Here is a 16,729-nt window from a genome sequence, read left to right as displayed (position 1 = left end):
ACAATAGCCGAGTGAAAAATGTTTTCAATTGAACAATCATCGTGTTCGTCGTATGTAAACGCCGTCACCGTATCGACGCTCGCGGTGCAAGGTCCCGGTGCGTGGTCCCGCGGTCCCGTACGTGCCCCTCACCACGTGACCTGGGCCCATTTTTTCTGGCGGGGATGCTAGGAGTTGGCGGTGAGCATTACGGATGGCTGGGATCGCAATGCTTCTGCAGCTCAGAGGCCAGTGGCGGTCTGGCACGAGCACGCACAGCCGTCGCCCGAGTCGCACGCATTGCCCTGCCATTGCCATCAGCATTCATCAGCGCAGTGAACCGCCAAGCAGTGAAGTCGCTGCCTTGGGGCAGACGTGCGTGTACAAGTGAACCATCCTCACAGTGTGGCGGGAGAGCTTGCGTACACCGTCGGAGCAGAAACTGTGATGCCTAGAAGCAGCGCAATAGGGGTATAAAACGCTCATTGCAGCTTCGCCATGAACAATCGCATGCATTGAACACAGAGAGACGTTGCCTGCACTTCCGTTGGATCTTGCCCGTTTGTGCAAAGCCCCCTTCACCAACCTCGCCGCTCCTTCTGTCTGGGCAAGGCCGGCCCGCTTATTTGAGCGTGGGCACCCACTCGCCTCGCGCACTCTGCAAGACCTTAACCACAACCACCAACGCACCCGTAAGCTTCCCCGACGTCCGTGTTCCTATTCAAGCCCGAGCTGCGGCAACCTGTCCTTCTCTTACTGACTCTTCTCTTCGCAGAGAGTACTTATTGCACTCCGCCCACACAACTCTACCTACTCCTAATCTACCACCTAATCAGTCAACATGGAAGGTAAGCAGCTGAGCCCGCCGCCGGCGTCGCCGCCGGCCACCCCCTGACGATGCGCGTCTGTCTCCATGAGCTCTGCTAACTTGTGCTTCTCACTGCAGAGGAAGTCGCAGCCCTCGTCATCGACAATGGGTGAGATCATACCCCCCGGCGTCGAATCCCGCCATCCCTGTCGTGGAGGGGCTGCCTGCATCGTCGTCGCCCACATCGTCGACGAGCCGCCCTGCGGCAGGATCGCGCGAGCGATAGATATTTGATGAACATACGCTGACAATTGATAGTTCGGGTATGTGCAAGGCCGGTTTCGCCGGTGATGATGCGCCCCGAGCAGTCTTCCGTAAGTCCTCCAACCCGCCACCTGGCAGCAGCACCCGAGCGCTACATTGCGCCCACCCTGCCGTCAGCCAACGCCCGAGAACATTGTCCTGACATTTTGCAGCCTCCATTGTCGGTCGCCCCCGTCACCATGGGTATGACGCCTCCCCGTTAGCTTCTGCCGATCCTGAGCTAACCGCGACGCAGTATCATGATCGGTATGGGACAGAAGGACTCCTACGTCGGTGATGAGGCACAGTCGAAGCGTGGTATCCTGACTCTGCGATACCCCATCGAGCACGGTGTTGTCACCAACTGGGACGACATGGAGAAGATCTGGCACCACACCTTCTACAACGAGCTGCGTGTCGCCCCCGAGGAGCACCCCGTCCTGCTCACCGAGGCTCCCATCAACCCCAAGTCCAACCGTGAGAAGATGACACAGATCGTTTTCGAGACATTCAACGCCCCTGCGTTCTACGTCTCTATCCAGGCTGTCCTGTCTCTGTACGCTTCCGGTCGTACCACCGGTATCGTGCTCGACTCCGGTGACGGTGTTACCCACGTTGTCCCCATCTACGAGGGTTTCGCTCTTCCTCACGCCATCTCCCGTGTCGACATGGCTGGTCGCGATTTGACCGACTACCTCATGAAGATTCTTGCTGAGCGTGGTTACACTTTCTCCACCACCGCCGAGCGCGAAATCGTTCGTGACATCAAGGAGAAGCTCTGCTACGTTGCCCTCGATTTCGAGCAGGAGATCCAGACTGCCAGCCAGAGCTCCAGCCTCGAGAAGTCTTACGAGCTTCCCGACGGTCAGGTCATCACCATTGGCAACGAGCGCTTCCGTGCTCCTGAGGCTCTCTTCCAGCCTTCCGTCCTTGGTCTTGAGAGCGGTGGTATCCACGTTACCACTTTCAACTCCATCATGAAGTGCGATGTCGACGTCAGGAAGGATCTGTACGGCAACATCGTCATGGTATGTGTTCTTGGTGCAAATATAAGATGATTGAGCTGACCCTTCTCAGTCTGGTGGTACCACCATGTACCCCGGTATCTCCGACCGTATGCAGAAGGAGATCACTGCTCTTGCTCCTTCCTCCATGAAGGTCAAGATCATTGCTCCCCCCGAGCGCAAGTACTCCGTCTGGATCGGTGGTTCCATTCTTGCCTCCCTCTCCACCTTCCAGCAGATGTGGATCTCAAAGCAGGAGTACGACGAGAGCGGTCCTTCCATCGTCCACCGCAAGTGCTTCTAAGGTACTGCAACTCCTGCGCCGAAACGATTCCACCGACTGACGATTTTCCTTCCAGCGTCTTCCTGCGTACGATTCTCGAGATTATGGCAAGCCTGATAGCGGAGGCAACGTTGTATTGGCGCTCTGTCACCCCGGGGTTTCATGCATAACAGTTGTTCACAAAAGGGCTAAGCTGGCGAGCGATTGGGTGTTTAAGTTATGGAGCAGCTTGAGCTCATACGCGGAGATGTAATAGGATTTAAGGCTGTAGCTTAGAACCTGGACACTCTCCCACCTTCTCTTACCCAAGTGCTTCGTGACCAAATTGAATGCTTGCATGACCGTGTGCGTTTGTCTTTGTGTACGAGTCGCTCCCCTGCCTTGCACGTCCGGCGAACAGGCGACACGGTCACTTTTTAGTAAACTTTGTCTCAGTGTTCCCTGGTAGTACTGCATGTAACAATCTGTTTGTGAATAGCGGCCCGGACGGCTGAACCTTCTAAGCAAATGCAAGCTGACTGCCGGATCAGGTAAAGCCGCTATCGCTAGCGCTATGTCAACCGTCAGCTTTTAGCGGCCCTGTCTCTGACGCATCCTTTGACACTGATGCTATAAAGTCTCAAATTGCTTCATATTTGTCTTGTAGACTCATGGATTGACCAGCAGCCTCGGCATTGGTTTGACGTTGTACTTCTTTCGTTGAGACGAAGACTCGTTACATGAAAAGCACAATTCTCCATCACCATGTTTTCTAAAGCCAAACAACTGGATGAAGCCGCCGCCACGATTGCCTACGAGACTACGCCTCTGCTTGCCTCCGTGGAACCCGGTCCTGACGCGGAAGTCTTATCAAGCCAAACCACCAGCACAGATGGAGCCGACGCAGACGATGAAGATGCACCACTCCCAAAATTACAAATCTTCCTTCTCTGTTACACTCGTGTCATTGAGCCAATAGCGTTCTTCTCCATATTCCCTTATATCAACTCCATGATTGAACATGTAGGCGGAATCAAGAAAGAAAACGTCGGCTTCTATTCCGGACTCATCGAATCTCTCTTCTCGCTTACACAGATGTGTGTTATGATCTTCTGGGGTAGAGCATCTGACCGTTACGGACGCAAGCCGGTTCTGGTTTTCAGTTTGCTAGGTATTGCGATTGCGACCGCGTTATTCGGCATGAGTCAAAGCATCGCGCAAATGATTGTCACCAGATGTTTCGCAGGTGTCTTCGCGGGTACGGTGGTCACTCTAAGAGCAATGTTTAGCGAGAATAGTACAAAGCATACGCAGGCTAAAGCGTTCGCCTACTTCGCGTTCGCAGGAAACTTGGGGATTCTCATTGGGCCGCTTCTGGGTAGGTCTGGCAATGTGTGTCTGATGTGCTTCGCTGATCTTGACATAGGAGGTGTTTTTGAGAGACCCGCCGAGAAATACCCTCGTGTTTTTGGATACAATTTCTTTCGACATTACCCTTACATACTGCCTGGACTTGTCGTCTCGGGTTTCACACTCTCTGCGGCTCTTACGACGGTCTTGTTTGTGAACGAGGTATGCTTCTCTACTTGTGACCATAGCATCGTTCCTAATAAGTCACCAGACTCTTCATGTTCACAAGAAAATGAAATCTACAGAGGCTCCGATGACAATGAGGCAAATTGTCCAATTCCCTGGCGTAGCACGAGTTATTCTTATTTTTGAGTACATCAGCGTCCTTGCCTTTACATTCACTGCCGTTAATCCTGTCTTCCTCTACACCCCTGTTCGACTCGGCGGGATGGAGTTCTCTCCCGAGCTCATTGCCGCAGTCATCGGCTTCTCAGGCGCGTCACAAGCGGCTTGGCTTCTCCTTGTCTTCCCTGCTTTACACAAACGCATTGGTACTGGTCAGATTTTGCGTCTTGCAGCATGGACCTGGCCTTTCTTTTTTGCGATTAACCCCATCTCCAACACTCTCCTTCGACACGACCAGAGGACTGCATTCTGGGCCATTGCTCCACCCGCTTTGGCAATGGGCAGCGGTGTGGCCATGGCATTCACCGCTATTCAACTCGCGATCAACGATATCTCACCGAGTCATGAAACTTTTGGGACACTGAACGCAATCACGCTTGCCCTCTCGAGCGGATCCAGGGCTGTGGCACCAGCGCTAGCCACAAGTGTATATGCTATTGGTGTCAAATACCACATCTTAGACGGCCACCTGTTTTGGCTGCTCAACATATTACTCGCGTTCGGGCTGGTAGGGCTGTTGAGATTACTACCGGAGAAGGTAGAGGGGAGACCCAAGAAATCGACAAGCCAGATTGAGTAGATCGACACGCATGGACTCAAGAACGAATGAGACAGATCCAACATTCGAGGCTCAATGCTCCTCATGCTCCGTCTCGATATAATACCGTGCTCACAGATATGGTATATTGATCTTTCCAGTTTCCAGTCATACCTCAGCCCCGAATGACTCTTACAACGATTTTGCCTTTCGCCCTTCCCGTTCTTAACTTCTTGTACGCCTCTTGCACTTTTTCGAACTGGAACACATCATCCATTACGGGCTTAACTTTGCCCCCCACTACAAGATCAGCAAGACTTTGGTAGTCCTTGAAATTTGTCGATGCAAAGGCAAAGGAGAAGGGCCGTTGTCCACCTCCGAGCGATTCAGGTACAGCAAACCTGAACGCCAGGTCGTATATGAACCCTAAACTGACCTGCGAGCCAATTTGGACGTATTTTGTACGTGACTTGGTAAAACATGGTGCCTTCCAGTATAGCTCCGCTGGCTCACCAACGTTATCAAGCACAAAATCAAACTGCTTCCCACTCTTCACCAACGTAGCTGTTACGCTTTGCGTGCGATAATCAATCACCTCGTCTGCACCCAAGTCTTTGCACAGCTGCACATTCGCGCCTTGTCCTGAATTAGTACCCTCGTCATAGCGCCTACAATAGTGACGTTCAGCAACTCACCAGAGCACGTCGTGACGACTTCACATCCAAAAGCCTTGGCAATCTGCACCGCAAACGTCCCCGTGCCCCCACTCCCCCCATTGATGAACACACAGTCGCCTTTCTTGACATTTGCAAGAAGACACTGATAAGTCACCAGCCCGCAAACCCCCAGCGTTGCGCCCTCCTCATACGAAATTCCATCGGGCAGCGGCACGGTCCCTGCTGCAGAGCCGATGATGTACTCCCCAAGCGTTCCAAATTGCTGTTTCGGCTCCAGCTTGCCGAACACGCGCTGTCCGACTTTCAGTGAGGATGAGGGACCAGCAACAGCGATGGTGCCTGCGAAATCGAGGCCGGGCGTTGCGGGCTTGGGAATTGCGAGACGGCCTACGAGAGGTAGCTCGGCGAGCTTGTAGTCCACAGGGTTCAGCGATGCGAAGTGCACTTTTATGAGGCATTCGCCTGCGGTCAGGGGACGAGAGGGGAGAGACGCAGCAGTGTTGAGGGTTATTGCAGATTCGAGGGTGGTGGTGCAGGTGCTCCATTGCCAGGCGCGCATCGTTGGAGGAAGGTCTGTGGTCATGGTTGATGAGGTTGGTGTTGCCATGTAAGCACTGCGTTGAGAAAATAGTGACGAGAAAACTTGATGGTAACTTAATATCTATTTGTGTAATCGCGTTTCTCTGCAAGTTCCGATAATCGACGTCGTGAACCCATGGCGTGCAGTCTCGGATCCCCACGCGGAGATGGTAGATCAGGTAGCACGATCCACATCCCGTCAGGTAAGTGTGGTAATACAGCTGACGGTGATAAAGGATACGATGCGCAACCCCTAAGCTTCCTTCGTTGATGTCAACAGCATCGCACTGGCGTGTCGAGGCGCAGGAGCAACGCTTTCATAGGTACGGTGCGCCCTGCAAGAAACAGAGATGATTGGTGTTGCCACTGAGGCCGTAGGCACCTTGACATTAAACCCTCATACTATTCAAAGTAGGGACCGGTGTACGAATCGGATGTAAACCGTGTTGCAGATGCTTAGCGAGTTGTATGGATGTGCACATACGTTCCTGGAGGTGATGGGTGCACGCGCGCCCCACTTGCTCTCGGCCTTTCTTCGCGTTGTCGGAATCAACACCCTGGCGTGTGATCAAGACGGCCGCGGCCTTGAGCTTTTGCATTTCAGTCATTTTGCCTGTCATCTGGCATTGCCGTTCCCTCAAGTTTCAATCGAAGAACGGGCAGGAGCATTTAGCACATTCTTGCAGCCGGACGGCCGCTGATCGCTGCGTGGGACGTGGACCCTTTTTTGGAGAACAGACTGGCGTGCACTCGACGAAGATTATTGTACCGATTGTATCTCCGTCCTAATTTATTGGCAGTTCGCTCAGATATACTTACAACAAGGTTGACATACGTCTCGCGCCGCACGAGTCGCACTCCCACAGTGCCCGCGATACGCCTTTCGAGCCGACATCGTATCTTTACAGATCAAGGGTATGCAACGAACGTCCCACTGGTCGCAATGATACCTGGTCCCCATATTTTGTCGAGTTATGGGGCCCACCCAGTTGGACAGTCATAGTTCTCCCCGGACAAAAGGACGAGCACATCAGTCAGAGCTGATTTCACAAGGTTAATCGCTACCTGACCCAATACACGTCCCTGAAACAGTCAACAGATATCGATGTACGCGTAGCTATCCCGGAGCCGGGTGTCGTGGATTTCTAGAGGGGCGGAGCTGTCAAGCATTCGACAACACATCAAACGGCTGGACTGATCCACTCAACAAGAATGGCATATTCGGATGTCACACTCGGATGCCTGGTATCTACAAACAGATGAGACAAACGGAGCGACATATCGACCTGATCGCATCGTTCGATGTACCAGAGAATGCTGGCATCGAGGATGTCATCGTCCGAGAACTAAAGGGCAATCTGCCGTCACGAACTTGGCTTTTCCGCAACAAGCTAATTCCGCCGATTCTTCGTTACACTGTGGGAGCCGCAATGCTCTCCGAATACATAGAGTGCTCTTCCGCGCCTCGCTTTGCAGATTTAGTCACTTTGCCAATTGTTCTCGCTGTATCTGGTAAAATCATATACTGTTGTTGGATTCCCGCTGGCTGTCCAAACATCTTCGTATGGGCATCAGGATCATGCCTGATCAAATATCTCGTCCCAAAGAGATGGTGGAGTCCGCCTGAACCTCAACACCCTTGGGGTTCACCTGAGCCAATCAACTTAGATGCAAGCGGGCGAAGATTGGAAGAAGGGACGAGGGATGAGCCAAGATGATAAACTATTCGTCAGCGCTCGACACCAATTGGAGCCAATTTCCATACAATTCATCTGCAGCAGAGGGCAGTCTCGACCACATACGCGCACAGATCGACAAGACAGCTCCAAAGCTTCTGCAGCGTAAGGCGTATTTATACTGTCACACAAGCTACACGAGAGGATGTCGCCAACTCCGAGGAAGCTTCTTTGCGCAACATGTGAAGAAGCTGAACTAGTGGTAATCTGAGTGCTTGTCCATACTCATTTGGACCACGGAGCACGGCACACGGATCGTAATGTTACAAATTGGTGACACATTGTGCATTGGAACGTCTCACAAAAAACACAATTGCGGTGTTCCTGTGTTAGGCGTTCCCCGCTTGCTAAAGGAGAACATGGTCGCCGAATCCGCCTCGTAACCCCACTTATTTTGCGGTCAGCCTTGCTGCCTTACCTACAACGTTTTACTCAAAGTCTGTAACACAAGCGGTTGTTATGTCGCCAATATGTGGATCACGGATGCAAGTCCTTTCGCGAGACCGTTCACGAATTAGTTGGTTCACTAACCAGCACTGCCTCTTCGTACACGCCTGCCAAGGGTAAACATTCTCGGGGCCTTTCTGCGCTTGTGAACATATGTCTTTACACTGATCTCTCTTTTAGCAGTACCGAGCCTGTTTGAGCTCTTGCTCATTTTCACCGCAAATATGAATCTGTTGTTGCGCCAGATATGGGCGTTGGTACGCAAGAATTGGCTTCTTGTCTGCGTCCGACGACCAATCTCTACTTTCTTCCGGGCTATAGTTCTGCCACTTGTAATTATCCTTGTCCTGGCATTCAGTAAGAACTTTTTCGCGTCTTCGCAACATTGGGGCTTGTCATCGCCACACGATGTAAGTGTTTCGACATCATTCCAATTGTCGACAAAACGAGCGACTACTAACGCCCCTATAGCTTCGTTCTCTAGAATCAATCCTAGCATCTAATCAAAGACCCAATATCGTTGGATTTGTCGATAATGGCATGAAAGGTGGAGAAGTCTCATCGGTGATCGACGCGCTCTCGCAGAAGGTAGAGGCTGCCGGAAAGACATCCAAAGTTTACAATGACAGCTGGGACCTTGCACTCGAGTGCAGGACAGACAATAAAGGCGCTTCACCTTGCTATGCTGCTGTGGTCTTCATCTCAAGTCCCAGCGAGGGAACGAGCCTTTCGTCGCCAGGTACCTGGAACTACACCATCCGTGGTTCAGGGGGTGGATCTGTGGATATCAGGAGTACCAATAACTTTCCGGAAAGCAATATGTTGCCTTTGCAGCGAGCTTTGGAGGCAGAAATCGTTGCCCAGTCCAAATCAGCGAACAAGACGCAACTTCCTGCCGACCTACAAATAATCAGCTTCACGGACCAGGATCAAGACGCGCTTTCGGACAGTCGAACTGAAACGTACTTGAATCTTGCTGTTTATATGTTTGGTCCTCTGTTCGCATTCACTCTTATGGAGATCGTCTACCACATGACATCGTTTGTATCGCGAGAGCGAGAGCTTGGTAAGTCGACAATTGCCAGAGTGCTGATCTGCTGATATTAATATTGATCTTTCCACAGGCATGTCTGGCTTGATTGATACCATGATACCTGGAGGGTCTAACACTCGGGGTAGGATAGTGCGACAAGTGGCTACTTACATTTCGTTCGCAGCAGTCTACTTTCCTAGCTGGCTGGCTATAGGCATCGTTCTTTCTGCCGTCGTCTTTCCGACCTTCTCTCGAAGTATGCCTCTTGGATTCACGATTCTCTCAGGTCTTGCATTTACCGGATTTTCTTTGTTCGGTGCTTCTTTCTTCAAGAAAGCACAGCTAAGTGGATCGATCATGATAGTGATCACAGTAGTGTTTGCCATTTTGCCCGTCGTACTGTTCGAGCAAAAGTCAGTTACGTGCGGTATACTGAGCTTCCTCTGCCCCTCGGCAAATTTCACCTATTTTATCACCGGTGTCGGAACTTTCGAAGCAGCAGGCAAACCCGTCAGTATGATGCGCCTGGCCACCGAGGGCGACCTTATCAAGAATTGGCGGTTGCCACTGTACATTCACTGGATTTTTCTCATCATACATATTCTTGTCTTCCCAATGCTTGCTTTCGGGGTAGAGCACCTCCTCTTCTCCACAGCTTCCCAGCATCGACTGTTTGCACCGCCAGCTTTGGCCGGTGGCCCAACAGTGACGTTGTCGAGCTTCGGAAAGACGTAAGTCACAACCACTATACATAATGTTCAATATACTGATGAATCTAGATACCAACCTGGGTTCTTCGCTCGACTTTTCAAACGTCGTAAGGCTGTACACGCTGTGACCAGCTTAGATTTCACAGCCTATCCTGGCCAGATACTCTGTCTTCTTGGGCCCAATGGTAGTGGCAAGTCAACAACATTGAACTGCATTGCTGGGTTCCAGAAGGTGTCATCTGGAAACATCACGATCGACTCAACCGGTGGACTTGGTTACGCGCCTCAAAATAACGTGATCTGGTAGGACACCCTGAACAGATAATCCCAATATCTTACTGACAACTAATAGGCCTGAGTTGACTGTTCGAGAGCATGTTCGCATCTTCAGTGATCTCAAATGTCTATCAGAAGTCAATGTAGAAGTCGTGAACGATCTCGTCAAGGGCGTTGACTTGCTCGGAAAACTGCCTGCCAAAGCCAAGACACTGTCGGGAGGGCAGAAGCGCAAGCTTCAACTTGCCATGATGTTCGCAGGTGGTAGTTCCGTTTGTTGCGTGGACGAGGTCTCGACTGGTCTCGATCCCATTTCGAGACGCAGGATTTGGGAGATTTTGTTGGCTGAACGAACCCGACGTACGATCATCATGACAACTCACTTCCTAGATGAGGCCGACTACCTTGCAGATGATATCGCAATCATGTATAAAGGCGCCTTACGAGCCTCCGGTACTTCCGCATCCCTAAAGCAGGCATATGGGAACGGTTATACGATCAAGGTTCCTTCTCAAACCAATATCGATTTCCAGATCTCCGAGCCAGTCGAAACAGAGCACTCTCGACTTCAGACTATCTATCGAGTATCAACCGGTGTGGCTGCGGCGCAGCTTGTCGACAAGTTAGAGCAACTTGGGCTACGCGATTACCAACTCTCTGGACCAACCATGGAAGAATTATTCATGAAGGTCACTGGTGACTCAATCCTTCCTACAGAAGACAAGACAGAAGAAAAAACAGAAGACACGCCCGGCGATAGTGATACAGCCGAGCTCAAAGCACAGCACGTAGCTATAAGCAGTTCTGATGTTGACTATGAGCTGGCAGAAGGACGCCCAATCTCTGCACTTCAACAGTGGTGGGTTTTGTTCTGCAAGAGAGGTTTCATCTTCAAGCGCCGGTGGGTTCCATACTTCGTCGCTGTTGCTTTCGCTCTTGTAGGAGCGGGGGTCGCACCTCTACTGATCAAAAAATACAAAACCCCGATAGTGTGTCCCACGCAAGCGGATCTAGTCAATGACTACACGTACAGAAACGACTTTGGACGGAACTATTACACGAGTAGCAGCTCCTACGAGGGATATGAAGACAGTCGCCCTAAAATTGTTTATGGACCTGCCAGTAGCCTCAACGAGTCGAGGCTCGCTTTGATGGCTGACGTGTATTCTACAAATCACACTCGCAGTAAGTCAATATGTAATTTCGTCCTAGCTACCAGTTCTCTAACCGCTGTTCTAGGCTTCTCATCATACTATCTCTACGGTTATTCAAACAGCACACAAATCCTCGAGCAGATGATATTAGTAGACACGTATGAGGAGTTTTCAAATGCAGTTCGCCAGAACTGGAAAAATCAATCGGCAAAATACAATGTTGGCATCTCTGACTACTCGCCGTGGTCGACGCTTACCGGTGGCTTCTGGATGGGCAGTAATGACTCGGAGCCCTCCGTCTTAGTCAATATTCGTCGCCCGGATGCAGCAAATCAGATGATGAACTTCTACTCGGTCATGGCGAGTGGTATCGGTATCTCCTCGTCCTACTACGAGTTTGCGACAACCAATATCCCAGTCTTGATCGATTTCAACGCTTTGATCTTCATTGTGTACTATGGTCTGATCATGGCATGGTAAGTCCTCGTATTTGAATGACTACCTTGAAACAACTGACATTGATCTCTAGCTATCCTGTCTTCTTCGCTCTGTATCCAACAAACGAACGTATCTCAAACGTCCGATCCATGCAGTATTCCAACGGCATTCGTCCAATTCCACTCTGGCTCTCCCACCTGTCGTTTGATGGTGTCTTTGTCCTTGTTATCAGTGCCGTCGCTACCGCCCTTATCGCTTTCTCAACACCAGTCTGGCACGGCATGGGACTAGTTTTTGTTGTCTTCTTGCTATACGGTATAGCATGTGCTCTCTTCAGCTACATCATCTCGATGTTCGCAAAGAACGCGATCACTGCCTGGTTCATCATGGCTTTGGGTCAAGTCATCATATACTTCGCTTACTTTGGAGGCGTTATCGGCATACAGTCGACGACTCCGTACGAAGACCTGGAGAAGTCTATGAATGCTCTTTATTTCGGTCTTGCTATCGTCTCTCCTGTCGTGAGTCTGGGACGAACACTCTTTATTGGTCTTCAGCAATTCGGACTGATGTGCAACGGCCATTCTGATGGCTCTATCTACATGTACGGCGGACCGATATTGTACTTGGCCATCCAAGTAATTCTCCTCTTTGCACTCCTTCTTTGGTGGGATAGTGGTTTCAAATTGCCAACGGTCCGCTCGCAAACGCCGGTCAACGACGCAGAAGCAACAGAGATGTTCGATACAGATCTCATCAATGAACGCAAACGATTGGCATCTCCCAACACCGATCTTCGCGTCGAGGGTGTATCCAGGAAGTTCGGCAAGAATCAAGCGGTCGACAATGTAACTTTTGGCGTACAGAAATCAGAGATTTTCGCTCTCCTGGGACCAAACGGCGCTGGCAAATCGACAATCATTTCCATGATCCGAGGTGACATCAAGCCGTCCACACCAGGATCCAAAATCGACGTGGCTGGGCATTCCGTCCTATCGTCGCCTGTGGCTGCGCGCGCCAGACTTGGAGTATGTCCACAATTCGACTCTGCTGATGCACTTACTGTCCGAGAGACATTGCGCTTCTTCGCAAAGATAAGAGGTGTGAAAGACATCGATCACAATGTCTCTACCGTCATCAGCGTTTGCGGCATCGAACAGTGGACCAACCAACTTGCCCAGAAGCTGTCCGGTGGCACGAAACGCAAATTGTCCCTCGCTGTAGCCCTAGTGGGGAATCCTCAAGTCCTCATACTCGACGAGCCATCCTCAGCTCTAGATGCAAACGCAAAACGTACTTTATGGCGTTGTCTTCAGACCATCGCCAAGCGCCGCGCTGTCCTTCTCACAACGCACTCCATGGAAGAAGCAGACGCTCTCGCGGACCGAATCGGCATCGTTTCCTCACGGATGCTTGCTCTCAGCGGCCGCGAAGATTTAAAGAAGCGTGCAGGCGACGCGTACCACATTCACATCGTGTCGCGCTCCGCGCCTCGCACGACACCGCAAGAGCTCGAAAGAATGAAAGAGTGGATCTCGTCGACGTTTCCAGCTGCGGTAATTAGCCGTGAGACGCAAGGTGGACAAGTCCGGTTTGAGGTTCCTGTTGAAGGGAACGATATCGCGAGGTTGATCAAGACTGTTGAGGCTGAAAAGGAGAGCTTGGGTGTGGAGTACTATAGTGTGGGTAAGGCAACGCTAGATGAGGTGTTCGAGAAGATTGTAGGCAGACATAGTGATGTGGAAGTACTCTAGCTGCATGTGTAGACATAATTTGAACTTCCACCGTCGTACATTTTTGACGCCCTTCCAAGCCGAACTTCCCCTAGATGCTACGCTCCGCGATGATGCTGTTTTATACTCCATGGCCACTGTTGTAGGACCTTGTAGGTCTGCTTTTGATCAAGTCAATCAGGCATCGAACAACCAAGAATTACCCCTGTGACGGTCCGGAAAAAAGTACGCTACTGCATATGCAGCAAAAGATGTGCAAGGCGGAATGGCAGTGACAAGGCCACTTTGTAGAGAAGACTGCTGTACGAGTGCAACCATGCACATGCTGAGGCTTGCCGTCGCAATTGTAAGAAGAATGTAACTTGAATACGATTAACGAATAGCACTCAAGCGAAGAGAGTGGTCACGTACAGCGAATGATTCGCGACGCGGCGACACTGCATCGTAAAGTAAAGAAGCATGAGGAGTGACCACAGCCCAAGAACCCTGTTCCCACAGATCAGTGATAAGGTTGCCCGCGAGAAGTGGGCCACTCACATCCAAGACCACTTCGGTTCGATAGCCACATCGTTGCGCATCACTAGCCATAACACGCTCGAAATACCCATGGAAGGGCCAATAAGCGTCTCGGTAAAAGCGATGATGTGATGCCCGGCAAGGATCACGGCGAGTACGAAGGCAGCGATTGGCTCACGCCAGTCGTGTGTGTGGTCAGGCTGAGCCGCAACGGGAGTAGCCATCAGACAGAGAAGTAATATGCAGAATGACCACTTTGGGCAGGCAGCATGTGGTATAAATCTCAGATATTTTGGACGTTGTACGGAGAGCGCACGATTGGCCTGTTTGGTTTCATGACTAAAACGTACATGTCGCCCTGCCCTTCGTGTACCAGAAGCCATCCTGTCTTTGGTGTGTTGGTGCTCGATGAATACCTGCTTGGTGTTGTGTGGTATGTAATTCGTCGCAATCTGGTACTTGATGAAGGCCAGGTAATCGAGCTTCGAGAGGTGGACGCAGAGATGGTATGGCAAAGCATCCCTCCTGAAGGATATATGTAGGCTTGTAGAACGCTAAGCAGCAATATGAAGAGACGATCGATAGCAGAGCCGCTTGACCCTTGTCACTCCGCAAAAATGCGAACCGCAGGTATCAGGCAAAAAAGGCAAACCTTTTAGCTCCAAGATCACACAGCGCCACCCGTGAGCATGCAAGGTGTGAACAATCACAGATCTGGGAATCGCTTACCTAAGTCCAGGAGGCTGTGTGATTGATCGCGATCGGCTTCTCATGTGTGCATTGCATTACAGCCTGATGCGTCTACAATCTGCATCGGCGATTGGTTCAATGACCATAGCCAAGCCCAAACAGAACCAAACAGGCATGACTTATAAATTTAAGCCCCAAAGGCTGATAAGTACGTGTCTTCGCTGGTAAAGAAGCGTCGGTGCGTTGTAGGCGCACGTTTAGTGCTGCGTGCAGCCGTCAGTGGTGCGCTCAGGGTATGTATACCCAGCGCAACGGTTCAGCCAATGTCTCAAAGGCACGGATACCTAGCGGCGTTCCTGACCAGTAAAATACGAAAATGATGAGCGCCACACACGCTGGACGGTTGCGCCAGGCAATTGGAAGGGCGCAGCAATAATTTAATGCACTGATTTTGCACGTCTCTCAGCTACGACATTACTGCTCCCCACCCGTCCCAGAGACTACATAACTAACGTAGGTATGGGCCTGCTCCGCGAACATAAATCATCCGTGTCTCATTCTCATGTTTGACCGTCTCGAATGGGACTTTGATTACTACAAGAACAAACCACATCTTGGGTCTTCTTCTTTGAACATGCCCTTCGGAATGTTCTGACTGTTTTTCCGTTATTCATTTGTATGACTTGGCTATTGGACTTCACCCTGGCCCCTTTCTCGACGTGCACGTCGCAAATTTGGGTTTCAAAGGCAAGGAGGGTGAAATTGGTATGTATCTCAGGGTTTCGTTCAATCTCTAATGGGTCCTGATCAGTGTTCCCGGTATCGTCAGGATCTTTCTAGTGGCTGAAAGTGGTGGGCTAAGCAAGAAATTGAGGTACATGTGGACTGTGGTCGATTTTCTTATCTGCTTCGTCAAGAGGAACTCTTAACGCCTTCACCACCTCTGCGAATTCTACATCAGACTTCACCTGTAAGTCAATGCCGCTTGTTGATCTCTAGTGTGTTCAAGTGATTCGAGAGGCATCGCGAGCGCGCCGTGATCCAGCTGCAGATCAGCCTTTGATATCTTCAAGAACATCCCCCACGTCGGTTGCGGGTGTGCTAGAAAGTGCTTTTCGTTTCTAGAACCAAATGTCTTGTAGAATAGTGATAAACTCGGAGTTAAATTCGTCACACTCATATGGTAGGCCATAGAGGTGTGACGTCTCGACACTGAATATGCTTTACTTTGTCGACCTTTGGATACGGTGGCAGGACCGCTTTTAGCAAAAGACTTCGTAGTTTCCTTTCTTGCGACGAATCCACTCGATTCTCAAATGCAGTATGTCGTACATCTAAGCACCGTTAGAACCAAATCGCGTGAGTTTAGTGCGCATTGAATGCTTCAGTCGTGTCTGAAACTGGGCTCTAATGTTGTCATTATGTCTTAGCACAACCAACATCTCATCTTTAACCGCTTGTTCCAGGTTTAATTTAGCCAGAATCATAAGCTTCGACACTGCATCGTGTCGCTTTTCGACGGGTGGATACGGGCTATCAACAGTGTCTCCAAAAAGCAAACGTCTCGCAGCATGGCTCTGTCCATCTTCTCTCTCGGCAGCTAGGCGTTTGTAATTGTCTAGTCTGGCCGAATATTGATGTTGAGCAGCATTGGCCTGTTGATGTTTGTGTCAAGGTATGTGCACTTCGTCAAACAATCTATCAGTCGACACAAAGCTGGATTAATTCAAACTCGAACTAAGTCGTTTAGAACTTAGAGGATGGGTGCCAGTTTCAACCTCTTCGTCGATGCCTTTCGTAGCATCTACGGTTTATTTGTCTTGAACAATCGATTTAAGAGATGGTGAGTGCTGCATGACTACATTTCCACATCCGGTCTACTCATCGACCATGCTCGTAATTTTCTGAGTTGAGTGAAAATTTAATCTCCTCATCTTCCAGAAATTACTTACCCAAACAGAGCTACCTCCTTGCTCGTGGTGATTCCATCGTTCGAGTTAAGACTAGTGTACTTGGTCGTACTAGATGGATGCAAGTGGACCTTCCATCCATAACTTTAGTCTCTGAGAGTTTAAGGGTATTCGTCTGTTC

At 50.5% G+C, this 16,729-nt stretch overlaps 5 protein-coding genes across 5 annotated transcripts; 3 read left to right on the top strand and 2 right to left on the bottom strand.

Moving 5' to 3' along the window:
• Positions 1–664: 664 nt before the first annotated feature.
• C7974DRAFT_385290 (Actin, gamma) lies at positions 665–2,671 on the top strand. Its single transcript, XM_046140936.1, has 7 exons — positions 665–827; positions 926–956; positions 1,106–1,161; positions 1,264–1,294; positions 1,347–2,118; positions 2,168–2,399; positions 2,454–2,671. Exons 1-6 carry the CDS (start codon positions 821–823, stop codon positions 2,396–2,398), a joined length of 1,128 nt encoding a protein of 375 aa, XP_046001344.1. The 5' UTR covers positions 665–820; the 3' UTR covers position 2,399; positions 2,454–2,671.
• Positions 2,672–3,121: 450 nt separating this feature from the next.
• On the top strand, positions 3,122–4,691 carry C7974DRAFT_303368 (major facilitator superfamily domain-containing protein; the record flags this gene model as incomplete). Its single annotated transcript, XM_046137939.1, has 3 exons — positions 3,122–3,734; positions 3,783–3,928; positions 3,978–4,691. The coding sequence occupies 3 exons, from the start codon at positions 3,122–3,124 to the stop codon at positions 4,689–4,691; spliced, it is 1,473 nt and encodes a 490-aa protein (XP_046001343.1).
• Positions 4,692–4,824: 133 nt separating this feature from the next.
• Positions 4,825–5,909, bottom strand: C7974DRAFT_408913 (NADPH:quinone reductase-like protein; the record flags this gene model as incomplete). The annotated part of the gene is made up of 2 exons (XM_046143362.1): positions 4,825–5,285; positions 5,345–5,909. 2 exons carry the CDS (start codon positions 5,907–5,909, stop codon positions 4,825–4,827), a joined length of 1,026 nt encoding a protein of 341 aa, XP_046001342.1.
• Positions 5,910–7,968: 2,059 nt separating this feature from the next.
• Positions 7,969–13,709, top strand: C7974DRAFT_99830 (uncharacterized protein). Its single transcript, XM_046147691.1, has 7 exons — positions 7,969–8,498; positions 8,560–9,154; positions 9,213–9,852; positions 9,901–10,134; positions 10,184–11,289; positions 11,347–11,737; positions 11,791–13,709. The coding sequence occupies exons 1-7, from the start codon at positions 8,313–8,315 to the stop codon at positions 13,451–13,453; spliced, it is 4,815 nt and encodes a 1,604-aa protein (XP_046001341.1). The 5' UTR covers positions 7,969–8,312; the 3' UTR covers positions 13,454–13,709.
• Positions 13,389–14,614, bottom strand: C7974DRAFT_99812 (uncharacterized protein). Its single transcript, XM_046147690.1, has 3 exons — positions 13,970–14,614; positions 13,844–13,918; positions 13,389–13,793 (listed from the first exon to the last, which is right to left on the bottom strand). The coding sequence occupies exons 1-3, from the start codon at positions 14,329–14,331 to the stop codon at positions 13,610–13,612; spliced, it is 621 nt and encodes a 206-aa protein (XP_046001340.1). The 5' UTR covers positions 14,332–14,614; the 3' UTR covers positions 13,389–13,609.
• Positions 14,615–16,729: the final 2,115 nt, after the last annotated feature.

This window comes from Boeremia exigua, assembly GCF_020726555.1.
Source record: "Boeremia exigua strain MPI-SDFR-AT-0100 chromosome Unknown C7974scaffold_2, whole genome shotgun sequence".
Classification (NCBI taxonomy): domain Eukaryota; kingdom Fungi; phylum Ascomycota; class Dothideomycetes; order Pleosporales; family Didymellaceae; genus Boeremia; species Boeremia exigua.
This window is presented reverse-complemented; position numbering and strand designations above follow the sequence as displayed.

Excerpts from the sequence above, each read along its gene's own strand:
- C7974DRAFT_385290 (XM_046140936.1), top strand. Across the intron at positions 957-1,105 it reads GCCCTCGTCATCGACAATGG|TTCGGGTATGTGCAAGGCCG; the intron begins GTGAGATCATAC and ends GACAATTGATAG. Across the intron at positions 1,162-1,263 it reads TGCGCCCCGAGCAGTCTTCC|CCTCCATTGTCGGTCGCCCC; the intron begins GTAAGTCCTCCA and ends GACATTTTGCAG.
- C7974DRAFT_99830 (XM_046147691.1), top strand. The coding sequence starts at position 8,313 with ATGAATCTGTTGTTGCGCCAGATATGGGCGTTGGTACGCAAGAATTGG. Across the intron at positions 10,135-10,183 it reads CCTCAAAATAACGTGATCTG|GCCTGAGTTGACTGTTCGAG; the intron begins GTAGGACACCCT and ends GACAACTAATAG. Across the intron at positions 11,738-11,790 it reads TATGGTCTGATCATGGCATG|CTATCCTGTCTTCTTCGCTC; the intron begins GTAAGTCCTCGT and ends ATTGATCTCTAG.
- C7974DRAFT_99812 (XM_046147690.1), bottom strand. The coding sequence starts at position 14,331 with ATGGCTTCTGGTACACGAAGGGCAGGGCGACATGTACGTTTTAGTCAT. Across the intron at positions 13,919-13,969 it reads GAACCGAAGTGGTCTTGGAT|GGTTCTTGGGCTGTGGTCAC; the intron begins GTGAGTGGCCCA and ends CTGTGGGAACAG. Across the intron at positions 13,794-13,843 it reads CGCGTCGCGAATCATTCGCT|TTACATTCTTCTTACAATTG; the intron begins GTACGTGACCAC and ends ATCGTATTCAAG.